Raw genomic sequence first — 25,901 nt, forward strand, 5'->3', positions numbered from 1 at the left:
ATGCACAGAAATATATGTAACACAGCTACACACATGCAATACTGTATACGCACAACCTAGACTTCCAGTCCTTGCCAGTGTACATGTTTAGCTACAATTTATCTCTCTCCCTCTCTCTCTCTCTCCCCCCCCCCCCTCTCTCTCTCTCCCCCTCTCTCTCTCTCTCTCTCCCTCTGTTTTGCTTTGATCATCCTCTCTGTGACAAAGACGTGGCTAAGCTGTAATCCTTGTTAGCGTCGACAAGCTAACAAGCAAGAGGAACACCCGCGAACCCCCTCTAGCTCTCTCATAGTTCTTTATTTTCTCTCATCTCTTCAGCTTTTTTTCTATTTTCTTTCCCAGGCTCTCTCTCTCTCTCTCTCTCTCTCTCTCTCTGTGTGTGTGTGTGCGTGCTTGGCCTCATCTGCCTTTCCAGACTCAGATGGTTTCCACCATCTCTTCACTAGCTGTGTCCTGTATTTGCTTTCTGTGTCTCTGTCCTCCAAGGCCCCGATCCTCATTTACGGCCACGGGCGGCCCACAGTTTAGCCTGTGTATTAAACTCAGTCAGGACAGTGGCCACTGCCAAATACTGGAGTCTAAGAAGCTCCTCATACCTCCTCTGCTCCTTTAGCTCCTTATGCTGAGCATGTGAGCTTAACGTGGTTTTACACATACAGTGAGGGATTGGCTTTGTTTTGTGGTAAAACCTGTACGGTATCGTCTGAACAAACAACTTGAATTTCTGTCATTCTGGCAGCGCAGAAAGGTCTGGCGTAGACTTTGACTTGTCATCTTTAATTTTTTTTGTATTTAACCAAAAAAAAAAAAAAAAAGTAAAAAAGAAAGAGAGAAAGAAAAAGAGAAAAAAACTGCCAAGATGATTTCATTACAGTTGTACTTTGAAGTCGAATCACAAAAAGATTGTTGCGAGAGAAACTGTGTTTATTGGACACAATGTTCGCCAATCACTGGGAGGGAAAAAAAGGGGGTGTGAGCACTGGCATATTTTCTGAGCTGTGAAGCTCAACAACATCAGACTACGACCAAGAACTCAGCTCTCATTACATTGTCTCTCAGACGTTTCCCCCAGTGGAGCTAGTGAACTGGTCTCTAAAAGTCCATAACAAAAGTGAATGGAGTGGTGAGCGGAGGTGGGCAGGTACTTTGTGGTCAAACCCAACATTTAACGTCCTTACTGAACTCTCCTCAGCATGCCCACATCTGGACTCCCGCCTTCCTCTGGAGACGCACATTAGCCCGGATGAATGGACGGATAGATAAATGGTGATGAATGTCCTAAAACACTCGAAGCTAATGTCCTCAGTGTACCCCCCCCAAGCACTTAGAGTCTGCTGTAATTCAAGTTTCACCGTAATAGCCGCTACGCATACAGGGGTCAAATGCATATTTAAAGCAATGACCCCTATTTGAAAGACTTACCTTTGACAGTGTCTCCTGTTCTTTGTGGTTACAGACTCCAGCGGAGACAAGGTAACCCTGAAAACCCCATCTTACATGGTAAGTGGAGTCTCTGAGAGAGCGCTTTCACTTTAAGAGGACACAGAGATAAGGAGACAAGAGGGGACAGTGATGGGGAACGGGACACTGTCTAAATATGTACGGGAATTTGGTTCGCCATCTGAGGACCAGCACATGCTAAGTATCTTTTAAGTGTCGGACCAACGAACGGGCTCTGACAGGATATTGGCCATTTCACGAACAGTTGCGAACGCTGCCATGACGCGCCACGACTAACGATAAATACATGAGAGCTATGAAAGCTTTATGGTAGAACGTTAGCGCAATATCACGTGTTAAAGAAACAATCAATTATTAAACTGTTAAGACCATCACTGCTGTGGATACACCAGAGGGGGGAAAAAATCCACCGCGCTTGTGAGTGACCTTTGCCACATGAGACATGATCAGCCAAAACAAAAACATTCTTTGTGAATGTTTCAAAATCACTGGAAAAATACTTCTGTTCTCACTCACCCCCCATCCACCCCACCCCGTCCCTTTATTCTCTCCCCTCCCAAAAAAGTCCCTTTTCATTCATGCTTGGCTAACCATCTCTCGGATTGCAGCGGTATCAGTCTCGTTTTAATTAAAAACCCTGGAGGAGCACCCCGTGTAATCTCCTACCCTATTGGCTCAAGGTTAAGAGATTTACCGGCTAAAGCAAGACCACAAAAATTTGAGGCATTAACCTTCTGTTTTCTTTTTGTCTTGAGGTTGTAATCACATACGCACGATGGATGTACTTATGTCTTTACTGAACATGACAAATTCAGTACCACAACGACACCGTTAAACTAAAGACATGCAGGCCTATACCATAAGAATTACAAGTACTTAGTGAGAAATAAACAACTGATTTGAAAAATTAGGTACAGAAAATACATAGTTAGTGATACAACTGAGTATTTTTGTGCGAATATAAAAAAAGACAGCAGAATTAGAATAAAAAAAAGTTAACCTCGTTCTCCTGTTAACCTGTTGCTCTCATCTTTGGTGGCCTGAGGCTTTTGTTGGGGCTTAAATTAAACGGGAGAGTCAGGGGGGTGTAAGCGACACCAGAACATAATTTAGCAAATACCAACAGTGTCGTGAGTGATAGACGGTGATTCCCAAAACAGATTAAATCACAAGTGGATGTAGATTTACATCGCAACCTACGCAAGAGTTCTTCTGGAGAATTCTAAATATTCAAGACTTCTCCGCTTCGTTGAATTTTCCCAGATGCTTAACCTGAATCTTGTTCGATTGTAAAACAAATAATGGAGTTATACCGCCTGGCATTTCTCTCTCTCTTACACAGACAACGTATTACAAAAAAGGCTCTGTAAGGTGACTGTGCTGATATAGGTGTTAAATTCTTGCTCACAAACAAACTCTCCTCTAACTACTTTGTAAAGACGAGGATGATGAGTCAGCTCTGAGCAGATGGCAGTTCTCTGTGAGCAGATGGTCAACTACATGTGGCCAGTTGATCCATACTTCTCACTTAAATTAGCAACATACCTCTGGCGTCTCATTACCGTGAAATCTCAAGCGTAGATATATCAGTTTGTCGCACGTTTTGATAACCGATTAGCCTGCGGCTACTGATGGAGTTGATCCGTTAATCCGTGACAGCCTACAATGTGTTATCAAGGAATTTATGAATCAATAACGGATAGACAGGAGGTGATACAACAACAACAAGGTTGTTGATTTATCTGTCTTTGAAAACATATTTGAGTTACTGATTAGAAGATGCTATAATTAACTAATGGTTTGTTTAATTAAACTGCGCTGAAATGATTTCGCATTCCAATGTGTGGATTTATGAGCCCAAATAGAATAATAGAGCTCTTGAGAGATGATTACAGATGGGTCTGTACGGTTCATAGAAAGAAAGCAGATCGCTGAATTAATACAAAGAGAGCAAACACGGAATTCTTGTCATTACAAATCACCATAGCATCATCACGAAGATGGAGTCTTTTCAGCTGAATTTACAATCTAAACCTCCTCCTTTTCCTGCTCCTTAGATCTGATACGTGAGAGTGTGTAATATTTGATTCTGGTTCTCCAAAGCTGGACCAACCCTCTCTTAGCTCATACTGATTTGGGGAAAGTCAGTGGTAATGCAGGCAGTTTGATCCAACGTTTTCAAAAATTACTACAGCCTTAGAGCTTTCATATTCCAAAAATGACATCATTAGAATACGTATGTCTGTTCAGAGAACAAGAGAACGGCTATAATTTTAACAGTACCGACAAAACAGGAAAAAATCTTTTTTTTTTTTTTCATTTCTTTTCTTTTCTTTTCTTTTTTCTTTTTTAATCTCATCTCGATGACAGAGCATCAGAGCGATTTTGGGACATCGTCATCTGTTCCACGGGCAATGCTGACGAATAGGTTTAATGGACTCAGCAAATTTAGACCAGGTGAAACACTGCACAACGTTTTACCGGTCTTTGATCCATGGACGACAAATACCGAGAGAGAGAGAGAGAGAGTTTGGGGCCGAAATAATACAGAATGTGTTGTCCTTGGGCAATTCCAGCGGTTTCTGTTCACACAAGCACGGGACCTGTTTCCTCGCGCTTCTCTCCGGTCTGCTGTTATGTAAAGCCTCACATCACCCGCCGGCATAATCTCGTAGGCAACATCAAACGAAATCCCCCTGCAAATTATGTATCACGCTGACCTGATGCCAATCTTGTCACGCTATCTCCTGTGCATCATACACATACAACTAAATACATTCCAGAGCTCCGAGATCTACTAACCATATAAATTGACATTTGCATCTATCCACGAGAACATGAGGGGGAAACGGACTTGAACGCGACCATCCAAACATCTATACAAGAAATACGCATGAACTCGCTACAATTTACCGTGTGAACTAAAAGCAGAAATTCGCGATACGCATTAGGCTAATAATACTTTCTTGTGAAAAAACACAGCAAAGTGTAAAGTGCGCTATTTTGGGACAGCCTTACCTTTCTCACACCTGAAAACAGGGACCTCTTCCAAATAAACAATCTCCACCCCGCAGTTTCAACCATGCAGATAATCCCTTTCGGTTTTAATACCACGAACACGACATTCAATTTAAACCTCAAATTCTAAAGAAAAGGGCAACTGTATTGCCAAGACAAGGCTATAGTCGTGTTTATTCTGTCAAAACGGTACCGTCTGAGTTGGTAAAATTTATCTCCGCTGACGTTGCGTGTCGTGTGACAGGTTTTAGAGCTGCGCTGACAGATAGCAGCAACGTGCCTGCTTCTGTCTATGACCGCTGGTTCAATCCATTCGCAGTCGCAGCTCGCGCGGAGGGGGGCATTCGATAAACATGACACTGCACATTTTCACGAGACCGGGGACGTAAGGTGACAGTGAAAATGGCAAAGATAAACAGAAATTTAACAAACCTACTTCTCAAAAGAATGCTTTAAAAATACGTTTATGCCAGCCTACAAATTCTGGAGGTGTCACTGTAAAATTACATCGTATCGACGTAATGAATTATTGTCAAGAAGCAGAGAAGCCTGTTCTGTAGGACATGCATCGCCATGCCAACCACTTGATCGCTTGACCTTAATTCTTTACAGTAACATCAAGAGCATTACCAGTGAGAGCTCTGATATTATTGAATCCATCCAATAGTCAATAGGGAAACAAACGGAATCATGAAAGCTTATCTCCCGACGGATTTATTTGTATACACCCATGTAACTGAGAAAAGACATCTTGATTTAGACGTTTTGACAAACACCTCTGGTCTGTTTCTAGGTCCAATACAGCACATTTTGACGTAAAAGATTCTATACAGTACATTTATATATGTTACAACAAACCCAGTGTCAAACTTGAACAGATTTTTAACAGCTAATTTGTCACTACATTAAGGCAGTGTATATGGATAAATATACATACATACAGACCGTGTAAAAGTTCTCACGCATAGAGGAGAGAGTGTAAGTAACACTGAAGCTAAAATATAATGGGGGTGTTGATGATGATGATGATGATGATGATGGTAATGATAGTGGTATATGATGATAAAGATGACGTTCCTCTTAAAAAAGATTTTTATGTATTCACATTTTTTTAATAAGCAAATATTAAAGTGTCTATAAGCAAAACTGTCGTACACACTTTCCCAGCTCCCGAGATCTCTCTCTCTGTCTCTCTCCTTCGTCGTCCAGGCGCCTTTGGTTACGGTTTCCAGGTGATGACCTGGATGGCAGTTTGCGCCGCCCTTTGTATGATGGGCGCCGGGTCGTTGAGTCTGGTCTCCAGCAAGGGCACATGCTCCAGTAGCTCTGCCCTGGCACTGGGCACTTCTGCCAGGGCAGTGAGGGCCCTCAGAGCATTGGCACACACCGCCATATCCTCACTGCTAACCAACGCCAACAGAGGTGGTATGGCACCGGCTTGGAGAGCCTGGTACTTGCCTGATAGAAAAAAAAAGAGTAGATGCAGTATTTCAAAAGACTCTTGTATTATGTTTTCTGTCACTTTCTGATTTCTGTCATTTCATTTTTATAATATCTGCATCCTACGTTCAATCATTTAGCCTAATTGTGAATGACCTTTTAAAACTAACTATGTGCTGACCTTTGGTGATGACAGCTGTATTCATGATAGTCCCAGTAGCATTGGCTGTGACCTCAGGGTCACTGTCTGACAAGAGTTTGACCAACACAGGCAATACGTTATTCTCACACACCTTCACCTTCCCCTCTGCAGGGACACTGAAGGGAGAGAGAGAGAGAGAGAGAGAAAGAGAGAGCACGATTATTTTCAACTGTTTAAACTGAAAAGGGGAAAAACGGACTCAAAGGGAAAAAAAAACCTGTCGAATATGGAAAAATGTTGAGCAACAACGCACCCCATTGAAACGAACACTTCTCGGAGTTTTTTTTTTACGGGGTAATCTCAGCCCTGGGCTGACGAGTTCTGGAATCTTCTTACCTGACGGCAATCAAGGCAGAAGCGGCAGCGCGTCGGATGTCGACGCAAGCGTGAGAGAGCTGGTCGCGCAGTATGGGCACGCCGTCACTGGCTAGAGCGGGCATGGCGTCGACCCGCACGCAGTAGCTCAGAGTAGAGAGGATCAGGGCTCTAATATCGTCAGTCTCCACAGGCACCTTCAGTACAAGCCTGGGCACCAAACCCAGAGAGACCATGGCTGCAGCCCCTGTAGAGCAGAGAGTGTCAATGAAGAGAACAGCTTTTAAAACGCGTCGGGAAAAAAAAAACGAGTTATATCAGCCAGGAGAGAGGTTTAAAAAGTCTTAGACAAAAGAGTGACAGTCTGATTAAGCATTACATTCTGAAACACAAAAAACAGCCTGTTTCCCGGTGGTGATTTTCTGTTTCTGTTTTACTACAAATGTATGTATGGGCTAAGTGGAGGGTCCGACTGTATACCGTATGAACTGACATAATAATTGTTTAAAGAAAAAGAACTGCGAAAAAAAACCCATTGTAGGTTGTTGGTTAGCATGGTCTGTTGTTATGTAGGTTGTGTAAAACTGAGGTTTAAGTTAACTATAATTGTGAGCCCACCTGTAGGAAACTCTGCCGTTGTTTTGAGCGTTTGGTGCATGTTTCTACGACACGCATCCACGGGCTCCTCAAAGAGCTCAGAGAGCGGGGTTAACACGTCGTACTTCAGAAAAGCGTCTCTATAAACATACATGATCATCAAACATTAAATTTGACTAGTCAAAAGCCCCTGGATTGACATATGACTCACAAAGGAAGAAAGATGCCCAAATTAAGTTTGGTTGTATGTTGCTATGATACTTTAATTGCGTTTACCCTGATGTAGCTAACTTAATCTTACCTTACCACCCACAGTCTATAGTATTAGACATATGGTATACTAAAAGGTTTTTAAACTTTATGGCTGAAAATATGGACAGGGTCACCTGCCGATGTTGTGAGTCGCGAGCAGGAGAAGCACTTCAGTGGTTTTGATTCTCACTGAACTGTCCGCATCACGCAGTAAAACCTTCAGCTTTTCAAGACAGCCTGGACAGAGGGCAAAAACGACAAAAAATAAAATCCTGACAGCATTAGACTATCGTATATCACAGACATGCATGAATGACTTTTGAAAACGTTCTCTTTTCGTTTTTCATCTTTTGTTACAACGATTAACAAGTTTACCATTTTGAATAGCCTCATAGGCTCTCTCAGGGTCGTGGACGAGATCACAGAGTGCAGCGAGCGCCCTCTGGCGGACGAACAACTCAGCGTCCTGTAACTCCATAGCCAACCGTGGTAACGCGCGATTTCCAAAGGCAATGGGAGCTTGGGTCGGGTCGATGTGCGGAGGCAATTGTTCTGATATTCGTGTACTGGCCATTTCCTAAACAATGAATGTCTGTTGGACCAACTAGACCATACGCTTCCTCAACCACGGGGTCCACGGTTGACTAATGTGTGTTGGCTCTTTGCTTACCTCGCTATTACGCTGTCCTTTCTCTACTGTTTGTTAGGCGAGAAGCAGAACCGTCCAGGGAGACAAACCTTTTCAGGTTGCTTTGGCTGTGCTGCACCAATAGGAGTGTAAAGTGTAAAGAGTAAGTTAAAAATTGAGTTAAGGTAGAATTTCAATTACGACGCGAATCGATCTAAATCGATTCACTGATCGAGAGCTGATAGACACCGGTTGTTAAATGTTGCCCCGTAGCCGTGGTAACTAGGCAACCACGGCTTAGACGCACTTTTTAGTAGACTACAACGCAAGTTCCTGCAGCCCAGCATAGAGGGGCTACAGTGTAGCTCTATGACCAGAAGGCATACCTTCAGTACGTTTGTTGAAGTAAATTCAAAACCTAATTAAATAAAACTCGAACTAGACAGCAAACAACTGAACTGCTGGTGTTTGGGGTATGCAAAGTGGCATGACATGATATGAAAGAGATAAGAGACACTGCAGACAACATTTATTACTTGATGTAAACAAGATGCTTCTCTTGAAAATTAATTGACATATAGAGTGAATACATGTTGCAAAAGTAAAAACATAAAAACCAAAATCTTAGAGGCTGGGAGGTAGCAAATTTCAGTAGTTAAATAAAATTACTCCTCTTTTCTGTAAGTGGTTGAAGTAGGCCACGGCCTACTTTTTGTAAATGTCATAGCAACCCAATGCTTAGATAGTTCAGACACCACAACCGTTTTCTTAAAGTTATATATTCCTTGAAACACTCTGCAGATAAGCGCGCTTCCGTTTCAACGGTCATCCGACCGCAGTTTCTAACTGCGGTAGCCGTAAAGTCTCACGTGCAGGTCGATGAGCTGTCGAATGAAACCGCGGTTCGGTATGACGCCTCTGCCCTCTTTAACCGTCGTGATGGCTTCCACCAGGGTCATGTTCTGTTTCAGCATGAGATAGGCCAACACCATCGTGGCTGATCGACTCACTCCCACATGGCAGTGCACCAGGACCTTCCCTGCCATAGAAACAGATACGTCAGTCAGGCCAGCAAGGATAATCACATAGTTTTAAGGATAAACACTCGACGGCGATAATTTTGTAACAGTTGCTGGTTGGTTGAATATTACGGCTTCTAACTGACATTTACGGTGTTGGAGATTGTAAGAGATCACACGGAGGTTTTAGCTGGTACTGGTAAGCAGGAGGTTTCAGATTAAATGGTTTAGATGAGAGCAATGCTGTAACCACTATAGCCTTGAGAAAGACATCTCTCTCCCCTACATTACTTCTCAAACGTCCTGTTTTATTTTTTTAAACAGAACAGAAAAAAAATATTACATGATGCACTGTACCTGTGTAGGCCTATATCATTGTTCGACACACGAACAGGCACTGACACAAATGGCATAATATTCCACGGGATGTTATATATAGACTTAAGTGTACATAAATAGACGTATACACTGTACCGACCCCTTCCACTAAGAGCTTTATGGATGAATTCTGCCCCTGTGTTGAAATTGGCGCTCATGTCATACGTGGGCGAGTCATGAGCTTCTATTCCCAGGTAAGTAATTCCCATGCCGTCATAAAACTCCCCGCCCCGCCGCGAGCTGTGGGCACAGTTCACAATGTGAGTGAAATTATTCCTGGTCAACTCAGAGCGGTTCTCCGCGATATTCCTGGGAAAAGGAGGGAAAATGTTGTGTTTAGTGAATTCGCCGGTACGGACAATGAAGGGGTTAAGTGTGCTTAATACAAGGTGACCTATACAGACTTCTAACAGGCAGGTTAACTCACCATACATTTAGAGATTAATTCAACTGATGGTATTTCTTTGCATGATTAAGGCTGGGAAACCAGCAAAGATGACAAGTTTACAATATATTAAAATACCAGAATGGTTCCAGTTTAATATGGCCTATTCCCAGCACAAACTTAGAAGAGCATAGTCAAGGCCTTCATATTACCTTTATGGAGGCTCGAATCATTCCTCAGTAAAAGTGGATAAAACAAATTTTACTTACATGTCGCCAATGTACAGTCTTGGCCAGACTTCATCGGCGTGGCTGTTAATGGCTTTTCCAGAAAAGAAAAGACGTTCAACTTCCATCACCGCGAGACCGGGAGAGGTGAAGTCGACCTCCGGTTTAACGGACCGCAAACTACTGGTACGCCATTCGGAGTATTTGTCGGTGAAAGCCATTTGAACAAAACACGGTTTGGTCCACCTTATAGCCTGTAGTTTCAGTGTTGTTATTTAGTTTCAAAGCTGTCAATTCATAGCGTTGCAAACATGTATTCCAAAGGCCGTGTTATGCATTCCAGTGAAGGGAAAGCAGACTGGGTTATTTTAAGACCCAGAAGTTGGCTGCAAATCATTATAGCTCGGCCAAGCATGATTTAAAACAAGCGGCGAAGGGGCCATCCCTGTTCTAACTATAGTTTATCCACTGCTAAAATAACGCGTTCTTCAGTTTTGTTTTATACATATACACGGACCTACAGTAACGCTAACTGTGCATGTATTGTTTTCGTAGGCCATTTTACAGCATGTCTCTAACTAAGAGAGCAATAATTTCTCTCGTGTTTCAGTCCTATTAGCTGTCCCCATGTGGCTAGTGGATGCGTGGGCCCACTGATATTTGACCCATATTTTTTCCATCACCATTAGCAGAGGTTTAACTTCTAAATACAGAATATGGGAAGCAGAGGGAACAGGCGGTTAACCACCTGTGTGACCATGGCCTTGGGCCTACGTTATCGCAAAACGTTTACCGAGAGTCTAAGCATACACTTTTCAGTCGTTATAAATCGTTATTTCGGTTATAAATTAACACTAGTTTGTTATTTGTGAGCTGTGTCAGACTGTGTGGAAAATCACCTAGATTTTGTAATCGGCTCAGTTGCAAGCCTTTAAAACGCGTCAAAAAGTAAATTACAATCAGCGAGGCTTATGTCCAGTTCTACTTCTGAAATCCTTGTCGCATTAAAATACTGTGACAGCGAGGAGCACATTCAGGTTTTGTAGAGACGGTAAGAAACCATTCGTTTTCATACTGATGAAACTTCTCAGAAAAATCATACAGTGATGATTATTATTAAGTGTGGAGCAATGTAGTATATTCACAGTGCAATACTTTGAAGTACCTTTGGAGGAGGACACTTGGTATAAGAATTCTGTCATCATACATCATACGTCCGCTCATGACACAGTAAACAATAAATAAATAAAATAAAATCCACACACGACAGCGTTAACAAATTCCTGATGTTTTAATGTGAACCACCTATTGTAATTTAATTGTAGTCAGTCCTACACCATTCGGAGGAAAACACTGCCCTCCTGTGTTCAAAGACATGCATTACATTAGAGAACTCAGCAAGCAGATTTGGTCCTAGTTAGTTATGGACTGTACATTGCGTCCTCTACAGTAATACAAATATACGTCTCTCTTTTTCATAAAGATGACTCTAATACACATTTCTGATTATACACACACACACACACACACATATATAATATGACAATGCGTTTACAGAGTGACACAGAGGAAAACTACACAACAAACGTAAACACTATCTTCCATGCAGAATTAAAGAGATTTCAGATGTTGTATTTAATAATATTACATTTTTTTCCCCCCCCCGCCCCGATATGAAAAAAAGCACCTGCCGATTATTATGGCACTGTTTTTCATCAAAACACAAAATCAAAAAAAAAAAAAAAAAATCCTTGTGATTGGAAGCAGACCTGTTGAACGACCTCTGAAGTGACTTTGGTGCAAAGTATTAATAAGAGTGACTATTAAAGGGATTTCTTTTCTTTTTTTTCTTTTTCTTTTTTTTTTTTTAGTAAAGGAGAAGTGAGAAGCTTCGGCCTTCCCCATTCCAACCCCTTTTTCAGTTCATTTACATACAAATGTGTTTTTTTTTTTATTTTCTCTTTTTACATCTTTTTAGTTGTTTAAAAAGGATTTTCATACAACTATAAACATCTTTTTTTTTTCCCCCCCCTCTCTCTTTGAGGCCAATCGAACATGCTGCAGTCTTCAGGGATAAAATGAGAGAGAGAGAGAGAGAGAGAGAGAGAGAGGACAGTGATTGGACAGAAGAAAAAGTCTCTTGATGAGAAGCAGCAGCAGCAGCCTGTTCTCTCACTCAGTGAAATCAACACCAGCTTTGTCTCCCGGTCTCACTTGTTTGTTGTTTCTTTGTGAGTTTGGGAACCCCCCCCGTCCTCCCCCTCCCCCTCCCCAACACCCTCAACTGTTATGTTCCCCCTACATACATTAACAGCTTGAAACGAGACATTTTAATCAGTAAACCAGATTAAGTCCAGACTCAAAGAGAGTCCACCAAGGAGAAAAAAAGAAAAAAAAATACTGACATCAGCAAATGAAAAAGTGAAACACAAATCTAGAGGGCCGTGTATATCTGCGTTACGGGCGGGTATGTTCAGTTTCAACCTTGACATCCACAGGCATGGAACTTTCTAGTCAGACAAAAGATTTGGAAGCATCAGAAATACTCTCGTGAACGTCGAGATGAACAGGTCTTCAGATCCTCTGTTCACGTGCGCCTCAAGCTGAAGAAACAGCCCTAACCGAGGTCAAATGAGCACTTGACGAAGTCTTATTTCCATCTTCCTGACCCCCTGTAACAGAGCTGGCCAAAGCCACATGGGTAGTGGCAGTTCATGACCGGACGGTCACGACCGCGTGATTATCCGGGCGGCGTGAAAAAGGGATGATCCAAATATGACTTTTACAGACCCCGGACTCGGAGACTCGCACCTCGAAGGAGGAGCAAAAAGATCCACCGGTAGCGAGTTGGGATTAATTCAATGGCAGTGAATGAGCTCCTTAAAAATGAAAGGTTGTCAGATGAGGATGATGACGATGGTCACGCTTATGGCACAAAGCAAGAGAATCTGATTTACCCAAAGACTGGTCCACGTGAGAGAAAGAGTGCAGAGACCATCCAGGAAAGAAAGCAGGATGGTTAATGATGGGAAAACAGTGCTTGTGACTACACCTGTTCTCTGACACATAAGAGAGAGAGAGATGTGTATATGAAAGCTAAAAGTGGAGTGAATGACGAGGAAACCAAAAGAACTAACCGTTGTCCTTTCCTAAACATTAAAGGAAAAAAAAAAACCCCCAAAACTTTCATCCACTTTTAGAATCGCTTTGATTGGATGGCTGTGGTAGATGAGTACAGTCAGTAATTGGGAGATGCAAAAAAAAAAAAAAAAGGGGGGGGGGTTTATCAAGCAGAACATTCCGGAACATCTCAAACCAATGGCACAGCGTGTACTTTCGAGATACGTTTTTTTTTTTTTAACAGCAGTCGATCTATGCTACATCTAAGCTGTGGGAGGTTTACCTCTTTCTGGGAGTTCAGGATATTCAATCTCTCTTTTTCCGTAAATATTCAACTTACCGATCACGCATTATTAAAAATTAATTTGCAAAAGGTCACCTGGAGGTCGCCCCTTATAGACATGTATGTTTTACGCCCAACAGTTTCATTTCAGACAGTTAACACCTGACTTAGAGTATCTCTCTGAGGATTTTGGACATGAATGGCACAGTGTTCTTGTTAAGTATCCTGGAACGCTTAAATGGTGACATGAAACAAACCCATTATGGCAACACAGGCCCAGGGACTGGTGTACTGGGAAGGGAGGGAGGGGGGGGGGGGGGGGGGGTGGAGAGAGAGAGAAAAAAACAAAACCCAACAACCAGATTTGAGAGGATCAACTGGCTGCAGTCTGTGATCTGCTTCACCAGAACTCAGTCAAAAGAGAAAAAGAGAAACAGAAAGAAATCAACCAACCAACCAAAAAAAAAAAAAAAAAAAAAAGAGTGAGAAACCCTAAAGATAACATATCCACCTTTCGTCCCCAAAATTAGAAGGCTTTCTTCTCCAGACGGTCGAGGATGGCCTGAATCCTCTGGACGGCCTCTTTCCGGGCCTGTCTGACCCCCTCTTGGCCGTTGGTCTCCACGGAGTCCAGCTCCAGAAGCTCTTTGGTGAGCAGTTCCTCCAGGCACCTGTAGCTCTTGTCCGTTTTTTTACCCACAAACTCGTCCACGTCCTCCTGGAGGAGGTCCACCCGGGCTAAGACCTGCTGGACGCGGGCCAGGGCGGGGTTGTCGCTAAGCGGGGGGCCCGGAGCCGGCCCTCCCGGCGTGGAAGCCGGAGGAGGTTCTCCTTGGGCCGGTCGAGGTTCTGCTCCTTTGCCGCCTCCTCCGGCAGTGCATTTGGTGTAGATCTGAGGAGGGGAGCTGAAGTCGGCTTTGCCCTGCGGTGGGTTAGGTGCGCCGGGCCGAGGTTTGGGGCCAGCTTGCGGGTTCTGGGGGTGCTGTCCATGGTATGACTGATCCTGGGACCACAAAAAAAAAAAAAAAAAGGTCAAGACAGTTCAAATGTCAAATTTCAAATGTAACATTACCAGAGCATTCACACTGTCCCCTAGCAACGTCATTTAAATGATACGTCCTATATAGGCTGCTGCTGGACAAAAACCGTGACTTGTCTAAATTTGAGTTTCCACAGTTAATATCATTATAAACTAAATTAGGCAATTAATGGATAACTGAGGTTTTTTTTTTGGGGGGGGGGCATGAATAATGGGGAGGAAGAGTCACATATCCTTGTGCTTGAAATGAACTATTTTTATGGAGCATTGTTACTTTAAATTTCCCCAAGTGTACGTAAAACATTTAAAAAAAAAAACCCAACATGACCCATGGACATTTAACAGATGTCTGTCTTTTCTGTGGTTCTAAACAGTGAAACAGAACTGAACCTGCGACTGTGTCTGTGCCTGCTAATGCTGCTTCACTCGCGATAATGAAATAATGAACTTCAGCTGGAATAGGATCGCTGAATAAGTCAAACGACATCGCTAAGCAAGTTGTTCGGAAACAACAACAACAACAAAAAACAAACAAACAAGCAGTCTCATCTTCATTTCATTCATTTTACGAGCTGTGAAAACTTGCACATTCTAGACCTACCCTTTGTACAAAAAAAACAAACCAAAAATCCCATTCATGACTAAGAGAGGACAAGGTACAGATTCTAATCCTCGCCACTTCTTACAGTTACAGCTGAGCATCTTCTCCGAAATCCTTCACTTAACGACGCTGGAATTCTAAACTGCTGAATGGCCTCGTTCAAACCAGCAGGTACATTCTAAAGCAGTAAAGCGTGACCTGTGACGGGAAGTTCTTGGTTCAGACAGTAGCATCACTACAGAGGGTCTTACTGTAATGGGCTTTGATGGCCAGGCAGCGAGAGCTGAGCTGAGTTACGCAATCAGCTTAAGACAGTCACAACGAGGTTACTTAAGGTTAAATTGGGACTCCCGTTGCTCAAGGAATAATTCCTTAAGCTCTACCATCAAGCGTGGGCAGAAATTACGTTTCGAGATAGGCGGTCTCAGCTAACTCTGTAATAATGTCTCAAGGGGTTGGAATAATGTAGGCCTGCTTAAATTTTTATGGGTTTTTTTACCCCCTCATTTATGACCGGTACAAATAAAAACTTAAATGGTCTACATGTCTCGATTTTGTTTGCTTTTATCAGAAAACTAATGTCCTTTCCCTTCAGTTCCACAGAAGTTGAATTCAGCCCAAGTGCCCTGTGCTTTCACCACGACAGGCCAATCGTGGGTTTAAAGAGTCACGGTTAAACGTAATTCTACCTGTGACTCTCTGGTCCTTGGCAAAGCCTCTTGGCTCTATTGCTGCTGAACTCAATAAAGACTGAATTAAGAGGTCCGGCATGGTCCATAATGCCACCATGAACTTCTCAGATCTCAGATGTTAGCCTCTATTACAACACTGGTCGCACAGAGAGCATCCACGACAGACGCTGGCGTCGTACCTTGTGTTCGTAAGGGGGCGGGGCTGGACCCTGCCAGGGCGGGGGATGGGGCGGTCTTATGTGGCTGCCATAGTGACCGTGAGGCGTCTGGGAGCCGGGCTGCCACTGCTGTTGAGGGGAAGGCCCATATCCTCCGGGATGAGACCAGGCCTCCGCCTGGGGCCGCGGGTGCATAGACTGCTGAGCGGGGTACGGAGGGTTCTGGGGCATTGTAGGACCCCCTTCCCCATAATGCGGGTAAGACGCAGGGGGGTATCCGGGTGCCTGCCACAAAAAGGAAACTTTAAGGAGAACAACCAAATAAAGAAAATGTTGACTTTTTTTTTTTTTTTTTTTAAATTAAGGACAAACCTAAATGGCAACACAAAGCAACCCTCATACACAGGTCGTACATTTTGGGTTCAGGCTCAATTTAAGGTTGCATGATCACAAAAGAAATGTGATATCTATGCTTCTTTATGGACATTTATAGAAATTTTAAAGTTAGACCCACCGCTTGACAGTGTGGGACAGGGTAAGGGGGCTGATTCGATGCCCCTGTGCTTCGGTTTGGGCAGCCCTGATTGTGATATTGGGGTTGTCGGGGAGGCATCTGATCGCCGCAGTAGAACGGGTTGGAAGGGTGTAGAATACCCGTCGAGTACTGTCCTGGATTATAGACTCCATTGGGATAGGCTGACATTGGCTGGAAGACCAAAGCAGAGCGATGAGACGGAGATAACTTTATGGCAACCTTATACTGCGGAGGACGTTACGTCAGAAACGATTGACTGCCATACCTGGCCGTTATACGGCGGTTGTCCGTTGACATCAGTGCCAGGAGGATAGGCGTTTCCGTAAGGCCCCGTTGAATGAGACTGGGGATACCAATAGTTCGGTGGATATCCAGAATAAGGTGTAGAGTCCTAAAAAAACGGCAAGAGAGTATGGGCAACTTTAGACGTTTAAGCTTATAAAAAATAACATGTTGAAATGGACGACAGGTCTAAGTCGGCTCATTGCTGTAATATTTCTCGTAAAAACACCGTTGGAAGTTGGTGAACTTTTATATGTTTCTATCTGACAGAGTCCTTAGTATGCAAAGGTTGCAGAACTCTAATCTAGTCTCCTTGTAGCTTGCCCCCTATGCGTAACGTTATTCAAGGCAAAGGCTGAGTTGAGACTTAGTTACGTCGTAACGACTCGCTGGCACTTAATTAGCCTAAACCGCTTGACCATAAACGAACATCACGCTGTCTTAAGTTTTAAAAAAAGACCAAAATCACATGGAGTAACACCACAAACAACGCCAGAAATTAGTCAGAAGCCAGTAATTACTGTAGGTAATCTCAATTTGGCAAGCCAAGTTATCTGCTGGTTAGCGAGATAGCCCGCAACATTACGATGAAAGTTTACTCACTGTAGTGTATCCTAAATACAGCACTCTTGGTTGACTAAGCATGCTTTGCTAATATATTCAACATTTAAGTCGTTTGTTAATACCTTACTAACTCGCTTTGCTGGAATGAAACAACTTACCATTGCGCTATTCCAGTTGTTGTTTTCCGAGTTGTAAGTTGAAGGCCAGGCTGATTTAGGATTCGACTGCATCTGCTGATGCATAAGCCAAGCTGCCTCTCCAGAACCCCTGTCGTTTCCAACAGAGTCGTAAGCCATTAACGAAATCCTTAGTTCAAACCTGCTCTTTCAGGAGACTTTGCCTGAATGCCAGCCGCTGGATTTCTTTGACTTCCACAATCACCACGCCAACAGCCCTGGGAGGGCAGCAAGTTGCTGGGGAATTCTAGAATGGTGCGCTATGTCTTTAACGCACAATTCTCTTCCAGGTCCAGGATACTGAGTTTACATAACTGAAATGTATCAGTCGTCTAAATGCACATATTAGTCATTTTATCGTATACATCTGAACATGACAGCTTTTTACTGAGCTAGTAAATATCACCTGTGTGACTTGGACCTAGGAACCAATTGTATGACGAGCAAGACAGATAGCGAACAGCCGTGTTACCGTCACCGGTGACGTCACCAGGGATATTACGTTGAGCTGTAACATAGAGACAAATGTTAAACTGAAAATTATATATATTATATTTTAGTGTCTGAAAATATATGGTAAAATTATTTTTAAAATACAAAATACGAGATATGTAATTTTGAACGATTTCTCCCCCAAGTTTACAAATGGTTGAGCATAACCGGAAGTGCTTCTTTGTTGCGTTATTTCCTGCTGCATGGGGCAGATACACATTTCAAATGATCCATGGCTTGATACTTTTTTTCCATAATAGCCCCCAAATGTTATCAGAATGAATTATATGCCAGGGACTGCAAGCCTCATCGAGGACATCGATAGTAAGTTGGATATCACAGTGTGGAAACCATGTGAATTAATGTGACGTACGTCTCAAATGCTGCAGACAATGTCGGTGTTGTATAATGTTGTTTGCTACACGAGTGACGATTGGTAGTGAAGGAGAGGCCGTCACGTTGAAACTCTATAAATAAGCATTTCTGGCCGACTGGGCATTATCGGTTACATGTTATCTGTACTTGAATAGAATGTGGCAAACAACAGGGTGACGCCAAAGAATAACCAGGCCCGAAGTTTATCAAGTGGCCGGTTTCGTGTCTACTGCCAATAACAGACCGGCGTTCGTTTTGTCCGGTGTTTGCATTAAACTGAGAGTGATCTCTTTTTGTCATTTAGAAAAACACCTGGTTCTCCTGCGTGATGGAAGGACCCTAATTGGAATCCTCAGAAGTATAGACCAGTTTGGTATGTAGGCCGAGTATCTTCGGATCATTAGAAGAATCATTAAAAATGGTCAAAGCTTTCATGAACAGTATGAAATTAGCACTACGTAGAATAATGACAGACTTTTTAAAGAATAAGGTTCAAGACCGATGACATGTTTGTTATTTCTCCTCAGCCAATTTAGTTTTGCATCAAACAGTTGAACGCATCCACGTCGGTAAGAAATTTGGCGACATTCCCCGAGGGATATTCGTCGTCAGAGGAGAAAATGTTGTTTTGCTCGGAGAAGTAGTAAGTGTTTATGTCCACCTACCACCGTTAGTGTCTTTAATGTACTATTTTCCACCTCTAATCGCCGGGCCACAAAACAGTGACCATCACAATTAGCGTTAGCTTCATCGAGTATTTGTTCCAGCGACACTGAAATGTATCGGTGTGTGTACACAACAGTTTAACTGGAGAAACACAACGTTAATAGCCTAACAGTTACGTAGGGAGAAAGCACAGTTGATATCATTATTACTGTTATAATGGCGCAGTTCATACAGGCAGACTAGGTCATTCTAGAAACATTTGCATTACATATTCGTGTAACTGGATGTAGTCTTCTGAAAATTTTCTTTAGTTTTGTAGGTTTACAGTTGTTTTCCTCTGTTGAAATACCATTGTATGGTGTCAGAACTGACTGAACGCTGGATAATGTCATCTTTGTAATGTTTATAGCCAAATACATGCTTTTTAATCTCTCTGTTTTACTTCATCTTCCAGGACCTGGATAAGGAATGTGATCAAATCCTCCAGAGAGTGTCCATAGAGGAGATTTTAGAGGAGCAGAGATCAGAGCAACAAGCCAAGCAGGAATCTGAGAGAGTTAAACTGCAGGCAGTTAAAGAGAGAGGGTTATCAATCCCCAAAGCTGACACACTAGATGATTTCTGAGACAAATTTACGGTTTATTTTCTATTTTTTTTTCCTCCATTTCCAGTTCGACTGGAGAGTTATTTTGGCTTAATAGTGTTTTCAGATAATGATGTAACAAGAATGAGCGTTTGAGGCCGTGACATGTTAAAAAGTGATTTCTTCATATCTGTCAGTTTAACCAGAAAATTATGACGAATGCCCCAAATTTTTGTGTTGTTTCTTTGGAATGAACGAAACAGATGATGGACCAAACTAAAGCACTTGGACAGCAGAATTATAGCCGAATTTAAGTTATGTACAATGATGGAATAAAAGAAAATGTTTATTTCACTACTTCTGTCTTGTCACTAAGATTTGATGGTCGCTTTTTAAGTTGCTGCATAATGTAAGGTCAAGTTGCACGGTCCTGGACATATTTTAGTTCTATTAAATATATTTTATACCAGTAATTTCCATTTTTGTGTCGGTTACTTTGCTTCTCAGTCGCCATTTGTTCATACACCAGCTACAGTCATGAATTCTGGGGAAAAAAAATTTTAACCACTGGTATTACAGAATGCTCAGTTGGAACCGAACTCTTCGTTGGGAAGAGAGCTGTATTTATGAAGACATACATGCAGAAGAGTGTTGGGGATTTTACTGGACAAAGCGTCTTCACAATGGCACCACCTTCTGGACATGAGCTGTCATCACATGCGATTACCTGACAGTCCCTAAACATTAAACTGAATGGTGATGACTGATGAGAGACTATTAACTGACAGCTTCCATTGTGAATGATAATGTGCAGTGACAACCGAGTATTCTAACAATGATTATTTGCAGTGTGCACAGTAATGGATCATGTCCAGTCAAAGTAATTATCTGCTAAGGGACAATGAATGGATAAATGCTGTTTAAGTTACCCAGTTTATTGTTACCCATTGCAACAAAGTCATTAACATTAACATTGTGCAGAAAAACACAGACACAGTGGAACTGAGCAAAATAGCTTATTATGGTCTCAGTTTATTTTGATTGTGCAGACTGAACTGAAAACTTTGATTTCAGTTTATTTTGATTGTGCAGAAAAACACAGACACAGTGGAACTGAGCAAAAAAAATGATTTTGATTTCAGTTCAGTTATCCACATAAATGGTAAGTTTATTTATATTGTTCCGGCAAAAAAATAATGAACATCTTCAAGATTGTTGCATTAAAATGGTGAAACAGTTGATTTTTTGGTTCTTTGCCACTTTTTGGATAAACACTTTAAACAAAATTAAATAAAGATAAAACTGAGACCCTAACTGTAGGTTCCGAAGCCAACGGCAAACAAAGAGTTCCAAACAAAGCCAGAGATTTGGATTCACATAGCAAACCTCAGGTGAGAACCTCTGGAGAAAGACACCATTGTTTCGACTTTCACTCAGAACTTTAACATTTTACAAGTATCTTTTTCTTCAAAGCATAGGAACCCAGCTTTTGACTAAGGCAGATAATATTATCTGTCGCATGAGCCCTCACATACTAGATCAGTTTTACATTCTTGTCTGTGGTGCTTCCATGACATGACTTATTATGAACCCATAGCTGCTGGTGATCAAAATCATGAGTCATCTCCAATTGTTAGGGTCAAATTTGGACAGAAACATGCAAGAGACAAATTGTAGTTCACCAAGCAGCTCCTCGCTCACAGGGACTTTTTGACATTCGTATTCCACTGGTTGTTGAATAATCCTCATCTTAAAGATGTGTTTGTATTGATTAACTACTTACTAAGAGTGGCCTTATTAGCATATTTTTTGTTTAGTGCATTTGATCTGTATCCAATTGTTTTAATCATCTTTGTTATTTGTAAAATCCTGACTGTTTTTTTTTTTCTCAGAATATTGTCTTTGCTTACCAGAACTTTGTTTAGGAGGAGTTGTTCCAAAAGAGGTTATTAGTCACCAAAAAGGAATTCAAGTACATTATCTTTAACAATGACAATGTTCATATCAGTAGGGCACTCCCCAGTCAGCACAGAACAGCTCACACTGAAAAGTTAACACTCTCTCTTACAGATAACTGATTACATTTCAGAGAATATGATTGATGTTATATCAGTGCAACGTCGTTATCAGTGTGGATGAATCAAGCAGTGAGAGTACAGAGATCGGATTGGCTGTAGAATTTCGATGTAGACGTGTTTCTTAATGCTTAATAGTTCATTCTAGTCTGATCTTCTGATAGTTTCAACTCGGACACCTCACTCTAGTTACCAGTTTCGTTACAACTGCTGAAATCATTTCATAAAAAGTACTTTTTCACAATTATTGTGAATAAAGCAAATTTAGTTTTGTCATGTCATTAAAGTAGTGTTTTTTTCCCACGTGCAAGGTCGCTATGTTTTCGACATCAGCCGATAACACCACACTTTATTGCTTTTCAGCTGATCAGCAAGCGCTTAGATTTGTCACGTGGTTAGTGCAGGACCAAAGCAGAAGTGATTAAAAAAAAAAGCAATCTCTTGAGTTTATCTGGGAAAAGTTACACTTACACGGAGAATATTTGCCATTATGAAAACGGTTTTAGTAAATGATGTCGTCAGTGCTGAATTATTCATTTATGTGTAAATAAATACATTTTAAAAACATGTATTTATGTCTTTTCCAACCGGATTTTTTCCACAGACAACAATGCTCTCTCTCATCTGTCACTACCATTACAGTAAGGTTCTTCAATATAGTATAAAAACTGTCATTTAGCAGATGTCCTGAGGCATTTGCGTAAAACCCATATAATTAATAACACGTCACGGACTGTATTATCCTTTATTGACCTTTGGTCTCACGTTCAGCCTGCGCTCCCATCTTTAATGGTTCGGCGCCCTCGTGGTGTTGAATGGGGAGCGCGAGGCATGAACCTACCGCTATCAAATTGCTTTTGACAGTCGGGCATGCTTGTTCCTCAAGGCTCATGCGTCAGAAGTACATTTGGACACGCCCCTTCGCACAGCTTGATGTACGGCGATGGCACAAAACATGGCAACCACGATACGTAGGTTGGTTCACTAGAAACTGTAAAACCGTTAAGATATTAACGGACGTGTATTCATTTCTGCTCGACATACACGTTTAATTTTTTGGACTCGCTGAAAACCTGAACCTACCTACGGGGAAAGCCGTTTGGGACTTAGCCAAAAATTACAACCGAAAGAAAAAACCCAACCCTACTTTGATTACGCACCGAGAGAGGGAGCACGTTGATACAGTGACAGCCTGTAGAGTACTTCGCCAACTCTGCTGTGGAGGTTGTAATATACCGTGCTTCATCCACTCGGTGGAATGCATCATCAAAGGATGTAGACTCCGGCCTGCTCGCGTCCGTCTTCATATATCATGATGAACATTTTCTCCGTTTATGAATGGGACTCTTTGCCGATTTAGGCTCAAGTCAACGATATTTACATTTGGAAATGCCATCCTTACATGTTTTATGGAACCGACAGCGCGAACCCTGCTTGCGTTATAGCAAATTATCCACGGACTTATGCATACGTTTGCTACAAGTTGAAAATGTATAGATTTTAATGTTAGTTTTTGTTTAAAAAGGACGATAAAACAGGAGTTTATTTGGTTGGGAGGAGCGAGGCGCTGTCTACTTTTCGACTTCCACGACTAAATCGGGGTGGATTTTAGATGGAGCTGGAGAATATTGTAGCTAACACGGTACTGCTAAAAGCCCGAGAGGGTAAGTAATACAATTAAGCAAAAAAAAAAAAGAGTTTTTTTTCGTAATCTGTCTCGCATATGCCGTTACGAGAGGCCCTTTTTACCGTTTGTGAAAAGCTTGAAACCGCTGCTCGTGCACCTCTCCTGATGATGTAATCTTACTTCTGAAACGGTGATGAACAGATGCTATTTGGTATTTGTAATCATTAACTCCTTTGTGTTTCCCTACACAGTCTATATTCACAGACTCACCCTCCACCCTCCTCGATATGTTTACTGTTTCTCACATCTGTAGCTATCGCAGCTCGGTTAACTATAGGCCCATTACGATGTAACGTTTGACAGTTCGTACGTGTTAAGATTGACCCTAAATAAGCCTGCAAAACATCAGCCTCCTACATCCGCTTTGGGCGCTGAGAAACAACTCGCATTGAATAAACATGCAGTTTTACGACATTGCTGTACAATATTACGAACATGCGTACGTGGTCACTGCCAGAAACGTTAGCTCACCTCGAGAGCACTGAATTTGAGCATATCTTTTATGACATAACATGACCTGACGTGATCTGATCTAATGTTGAAAAGTGCACAGCTCAATTTTGAAGCTCAATGCCCGCTATCTTTCTTTCTTTCTTTTTTAACCTTCTACAACACTCATTTAGACCTTTAGAACTTTATTGGCTCAGCCACATTTATTAAGTGACAAGGTGAAAAGAAGCATTCCGCTAAGAGGGGAAAATAGGTTCTCTTGCTGCCAATACTCAAACCACAAAGACCACTATTTCCTCAGCTGGTGTCGTGGAACAGGCAAAGGCCTCTCATTATAGTGTTGAATGTATAATGACGTTTAAGTCATTGACTAATTTACAGAATTTTTGATTTCTGCCTCAGAACTAAAAACCTTGCTCTAGTACCTCTTGAGAGCACACACACACGCGCACGCACGTATGTATGTATGTGCTATCACTGTTGTATAAATGCAGTTAGAAAGAGGGTGCTGGCTGAAATATTGAATCTTGAAGTTGGGCATCTTGTTCGTGCAGATTCCCAATAAGTTAGAGGACGAAATTTCGAATCGGGCCCTCACGAGAGGCCCGGCCCGTTCACTGCATCCACTCACTCGTTACGTTTATTCACTATCCTCGGGAAGAGTCGTTTAACAACAACAACAACAAAAAATGCTTGTAACTGTTTGGACGTTTAATGGTGAACAAGTGAGCCATCTTAAGACACCGACTCTCTCATCAACAACACTGATGTTAGTAGTGCAAAACTCAGCTCAGCTTTGTCCCGTGAATGTCACTTTTGATCTCAGGTCAATTAAGTCATTGTGTGCATGGATCACAAAATACAGAGCCAGTCAAGCTTGTCAGATACCGCTTGGTTTTCCTCTTCTTTTTTTTTCTTCTCTTTTTCTTTGCACAAATGCTCTGATTAATCGCCCCCAAAAAAAAATCGATTGTGTGTTTGACGCGATGGACAGTACAGTCAGTTCCCTGCCCTCATTGTTTCCTGTAGCTGCAGAGTTTACCATAAATGACCAAGTCTTGATGTACACATGATTTACTGTGTTGCTTGGATGTGTTGCTGTAAGGAAACACTCCCTCGTCCAAGCAGAGCTGCAATGTTTGCTGTGCCACATTGCAGTATATCTGTTCACAAATCCAGACATATGGCTTAGGCCTACTACCAAACCATGTAGACTGAGACCCAGAATCAAACAGCTAAACCAGCAGTGGACAGTCCCAAACATTTTTGTAATGAAAAACACTTATGACCTTATGACTGAACCATGTGGCATTACAGTAGACTCCCCAACAAGTTAAGAGCTGATTTTTTTTTTTTTTTTTTTGAACTGAGGCTACAGACGGTGTTAAGCAAACTCATGTGACCTTTTTAGATTTATGATATTGCTAACGGGGATGAAGATAAAAATGCATTGAGCAAAAAGAGATGCAGGGGAGGTGGGAACCACATAAAAGTTCTGGAACCATATTTTTTTGAATGATTGACAGCAGATAAAGTGTATGAATATTTTCTACGCTACTGCTCAACTTTCGCTCCCCTCACAGTGGATGTGGGGAGCTTGAGAAATTTCACGAAATATTTCACTGTGTGAATAACTTTTTTCACAGCGACTCTTCCTCTTCTGTGCAAACGCTCGCACGCACGTTTAGCTCGTATTCATTTAGCTGCAGGTTTCACTCTGGGTTCGGCTGAAATGCAAAGTCGACACGCATGTGTGTACGCACACACACACACACACACACACGCAGCGCATGCAAATGGGATGCTTGCTCATTCACAGATCAGGGACAGAGAATGTGAACTGCTAGCCATGCCGCTAATATAACCCCACACCTACCCACCCCCCCTTTTTTTTCTCTCGTTTGTTTATTACACTGTGCTTCAACCTGAAAATGAGCCACGAGGCATCGCAGCCTTCGTCCAAATGTTCCCAGTGCAGCTAGATAACAGGAAAGCACAGTTTACAAGCCACACAGTCTTGTTTACACTGCAGAACCCCCAAGCTTCCGAAATCACTAGAGAACCTGAGCAGGCCAGACTAGCTCAAACCAAACAGTGAAGCCATCAGTGTATTCAAACCCTCTCTGTTCTCAGAGTATAGACAGACACACCCCCCCCCCCCCAAAAAAAAAAAACAAAAACAAAAAAACAGGCTCAACCAT

At 42.1% G+C, this 25,901-nt stretch overlaps 6 protein-coding genes across 7 annotated transcripts in view; 2 read left to right on the forward strand and 4 right to left on the reverse strand.

Moving 5' to 3' along the window:
• LOC115814260 (dematin) overlaps positions 1-4,692 on the reverse strand; it is a 25,297-nt gene extending 20,605 nt beyond the window's left edge. Inside the window, exon 1 of one of the 2 annotated variants that reach the window (XM_030777030.1) lies at positions 4,480-4,692. The gene's annotated coding sequence lies outside the window, so the exon portion shown is untranslated. The remainder of the gene's footprint in view (positions 1-4,479) is intronic. The other variant, XM_030777038.1, reaches the window with a different exon arrangement.
• A 1,006-nt stretch (positions 4,693-5,698) lies between these two features.
• rsph14 (radial spoke head 14 homolog) lies at positions 5,699-7,859 on the reverse strand. Its single transcript, XM_030788392.1, has 6 exons — positions 7,661-7,859; positions 7,420-7,522; positions 7,055-7,173; positions 6,458-6,683; positions 6,101-6,237; positions 5,699-5,937 (listed from the first exon to the last, which is right to left on the reverse strand). Exons 1-6 carry the CDS (start codon positions 7,857-7,859, stop codon positions 5,699-5,701), a joined length of 1,023 nt encoding a protein of 340 aa, XP_030644252.1.
• An 896-nt stretch (positions 7,860-8,755) lies between these two features.
• LOC115814032 (dual specificity protein phosphatase 26-like) lies at positions 8,756-10,143 on the reverse strand. Its single transcript, XM_030776751.1, has 3 exons — positions 9,965-10,143; positions 9,411-9,619; positions 8,756-8,952 (listed from the first exon to the last, which is right to left on the reverse strand). Exons 1-3 carry the CDS (start codon positions 10,141-10,143, stop codon positions 8,756-8,758), a joined length of 585 nt encoding a protein of 194 aa, XP_030632611.1.
• A 3,686-nt stretch (positions 10,144-13,829) lies between these two features.
• bag4 (BCL2 associated athanogene 4) lies at positions 13,830-17,674 on the reverse strand. The gene is made up of 5 exons (XM_030776740.1): positions 17,355-17,674; positions 16,616-16,741; positions 16,330-16,521; positions 15,837-16,100; positions 13,830-14,328 (listed from the first exon to the last, which is right to left on the reverse strand). Exons 1-5 carry the CDS (start codon positions 17,490-17,492, stop codon positions 13,852-13,854), a joined length of 1,197 nt encoding a protein of 398 aa, XP_030632600.1. The 5' UTR covers positions 17,493-17,674; the 3' UTR covers positions 13,830-13,851.
• A 403-nt stretch (positions 17,675-18,077) lies between these two features.
• On the forward strand, positions 18,078-19,907 carry lsm1 (LSM1, U6 small nuclear RNA associated). Its single transcript, XM_030783949.1, has 4 exons — positions 18,078-18,188; positions 18,544-18,612; positions 18,767-18,882; positions 19,360-19,907. The coding sequence occupies exons 1-4, from the start codon at positions 18,143-18,145 to the stop codon at positions 19,528-19,530; spliced, it is 402 nt and encodes a 133-aa protein (XP_030639809.1). The 5' UTR covers positions 18,078-18,142; the 3' UTR covers positions 19,531-19,907.
• A 2,868-nt stretch (positions 19,908-22,775) lies between these two features.
• The window catches only part of grk5l (G protein-coupled receptor kinase 5 like), a 34,722-nt gene continuing 31,596 nt past the window's right edge, over positions 22,776-25,901 (forward strand). The window contains exon 1 of the mRNA XM_030769368.1: positions 22,776-23,227. Within this exon, the coding sequence (XP_030625228.1) occupies positions 23,176-23,227 (52 nt within the window). The 5' untranslated portion in view covers positions 22,776-23,175. The remainder of the gene's footprint in view (positions 23,228-25,901) is intronic.

This window comes from Chanos chanos, chromosome 1, assembly GCF_902362185.1.
Source record: "Chanos chanos chromosome 1, fChaCha1.1, whole genome shotgun sequence".
NCBI lineage: Eukaryota > Metazoa > Chordata > Actinopteri > Gonorynchiformes > Chanidae > Chanos > Chanos chanos.

Excerpts from the sequence above, each read along its gene's own strand:
- bag4 (XM_030776740.1), bottom strand. The coding sequence starts at position 17,492 with ATGGCTTACGACTCTGTTGGAAACGACAGGGGTTCTGGAGAGGCAGCT. Across the intron at positions 16,742-17,354 it reads ACAACTGGAATAGCGCAATG|GACTCTACACCTTATTCTGG; the intron begins GTAAGTTGTTTC and ends CCGTTTTTTTAG. Across the intron at positions 16,522-16,615 it reads AACCGCCGTATAACGGCCAG|CCAATGTCAGCCTATCCCAA; the intron begins GTATGGCAGTCA and ends TTGGTCTTCCAG.
- lsm1 (XM_030783949.1), top strand. The coding sequence starts at position 18,143 with ATGAATTATATGCCAGGGACTGCAAGCCTCATCGAGGACATCGATA. Across the intron at positions 18,189-18,543 it reads CCTCATCGAGGACATCGATA|AAAAACACCTGGTTCTCCTG; the intron begins GTAAGTTGGATA and ends TTTGTCATTTAG. Across the intron at positions 18,613-18,766 it reads CAGAAGTATAGACCAGTTTG|CCAATTTAGTTTTGCATCAA; the intron begins GTATGTAGGCCG and ends ATTTCTCCTCAG.
- rsph14 (XM_030788392.1), bottom strand. The coding sequence starts at position 7,859 with ATGGCCAGTACACGAATATCAGAACAATTGCCTCCGCACATCGACCCG. Across the intron at positions 7,523-7,660 it reads CTATGAGGCTATTCAAAATG|GCTGTCTTGAAAAGCTGAAG; the intron begins GTAAACTTGTTA and ends CCCTCTGTCCAG. Across the intron at positions 6,684-7,054 it reads AACGGCAGAGTTTCCTACAG|GGGCTGCAGCCATGGTCTCT; the intron begins GTGGGCTCACAA and ends TCTGCTCTACAG.
- LOC115814032 (XM_030776751.1), bottom strand. The coding sequence starts at position 10,143 with ATGGCTTTCACCGACAAATACTCCGAATGGCGTACCAGTAGTTTGCGG. Across the intron at positions 9,620-9,964 it reads AGACTGTACATTGGCGACAT|GAATATCGCGGAGAACCGCT; the intron begins GTAAGTAAAATT and ends TCCTTTTCCCAG. Across the intron at positions 8,953-9,410 it reads TAAAGCTCTTAGTGGAAGGG|GGAAGGTCCTGGTGCACTGC; the intron begins GTCGGTACAGTG and ends TTTCTATGGCAG.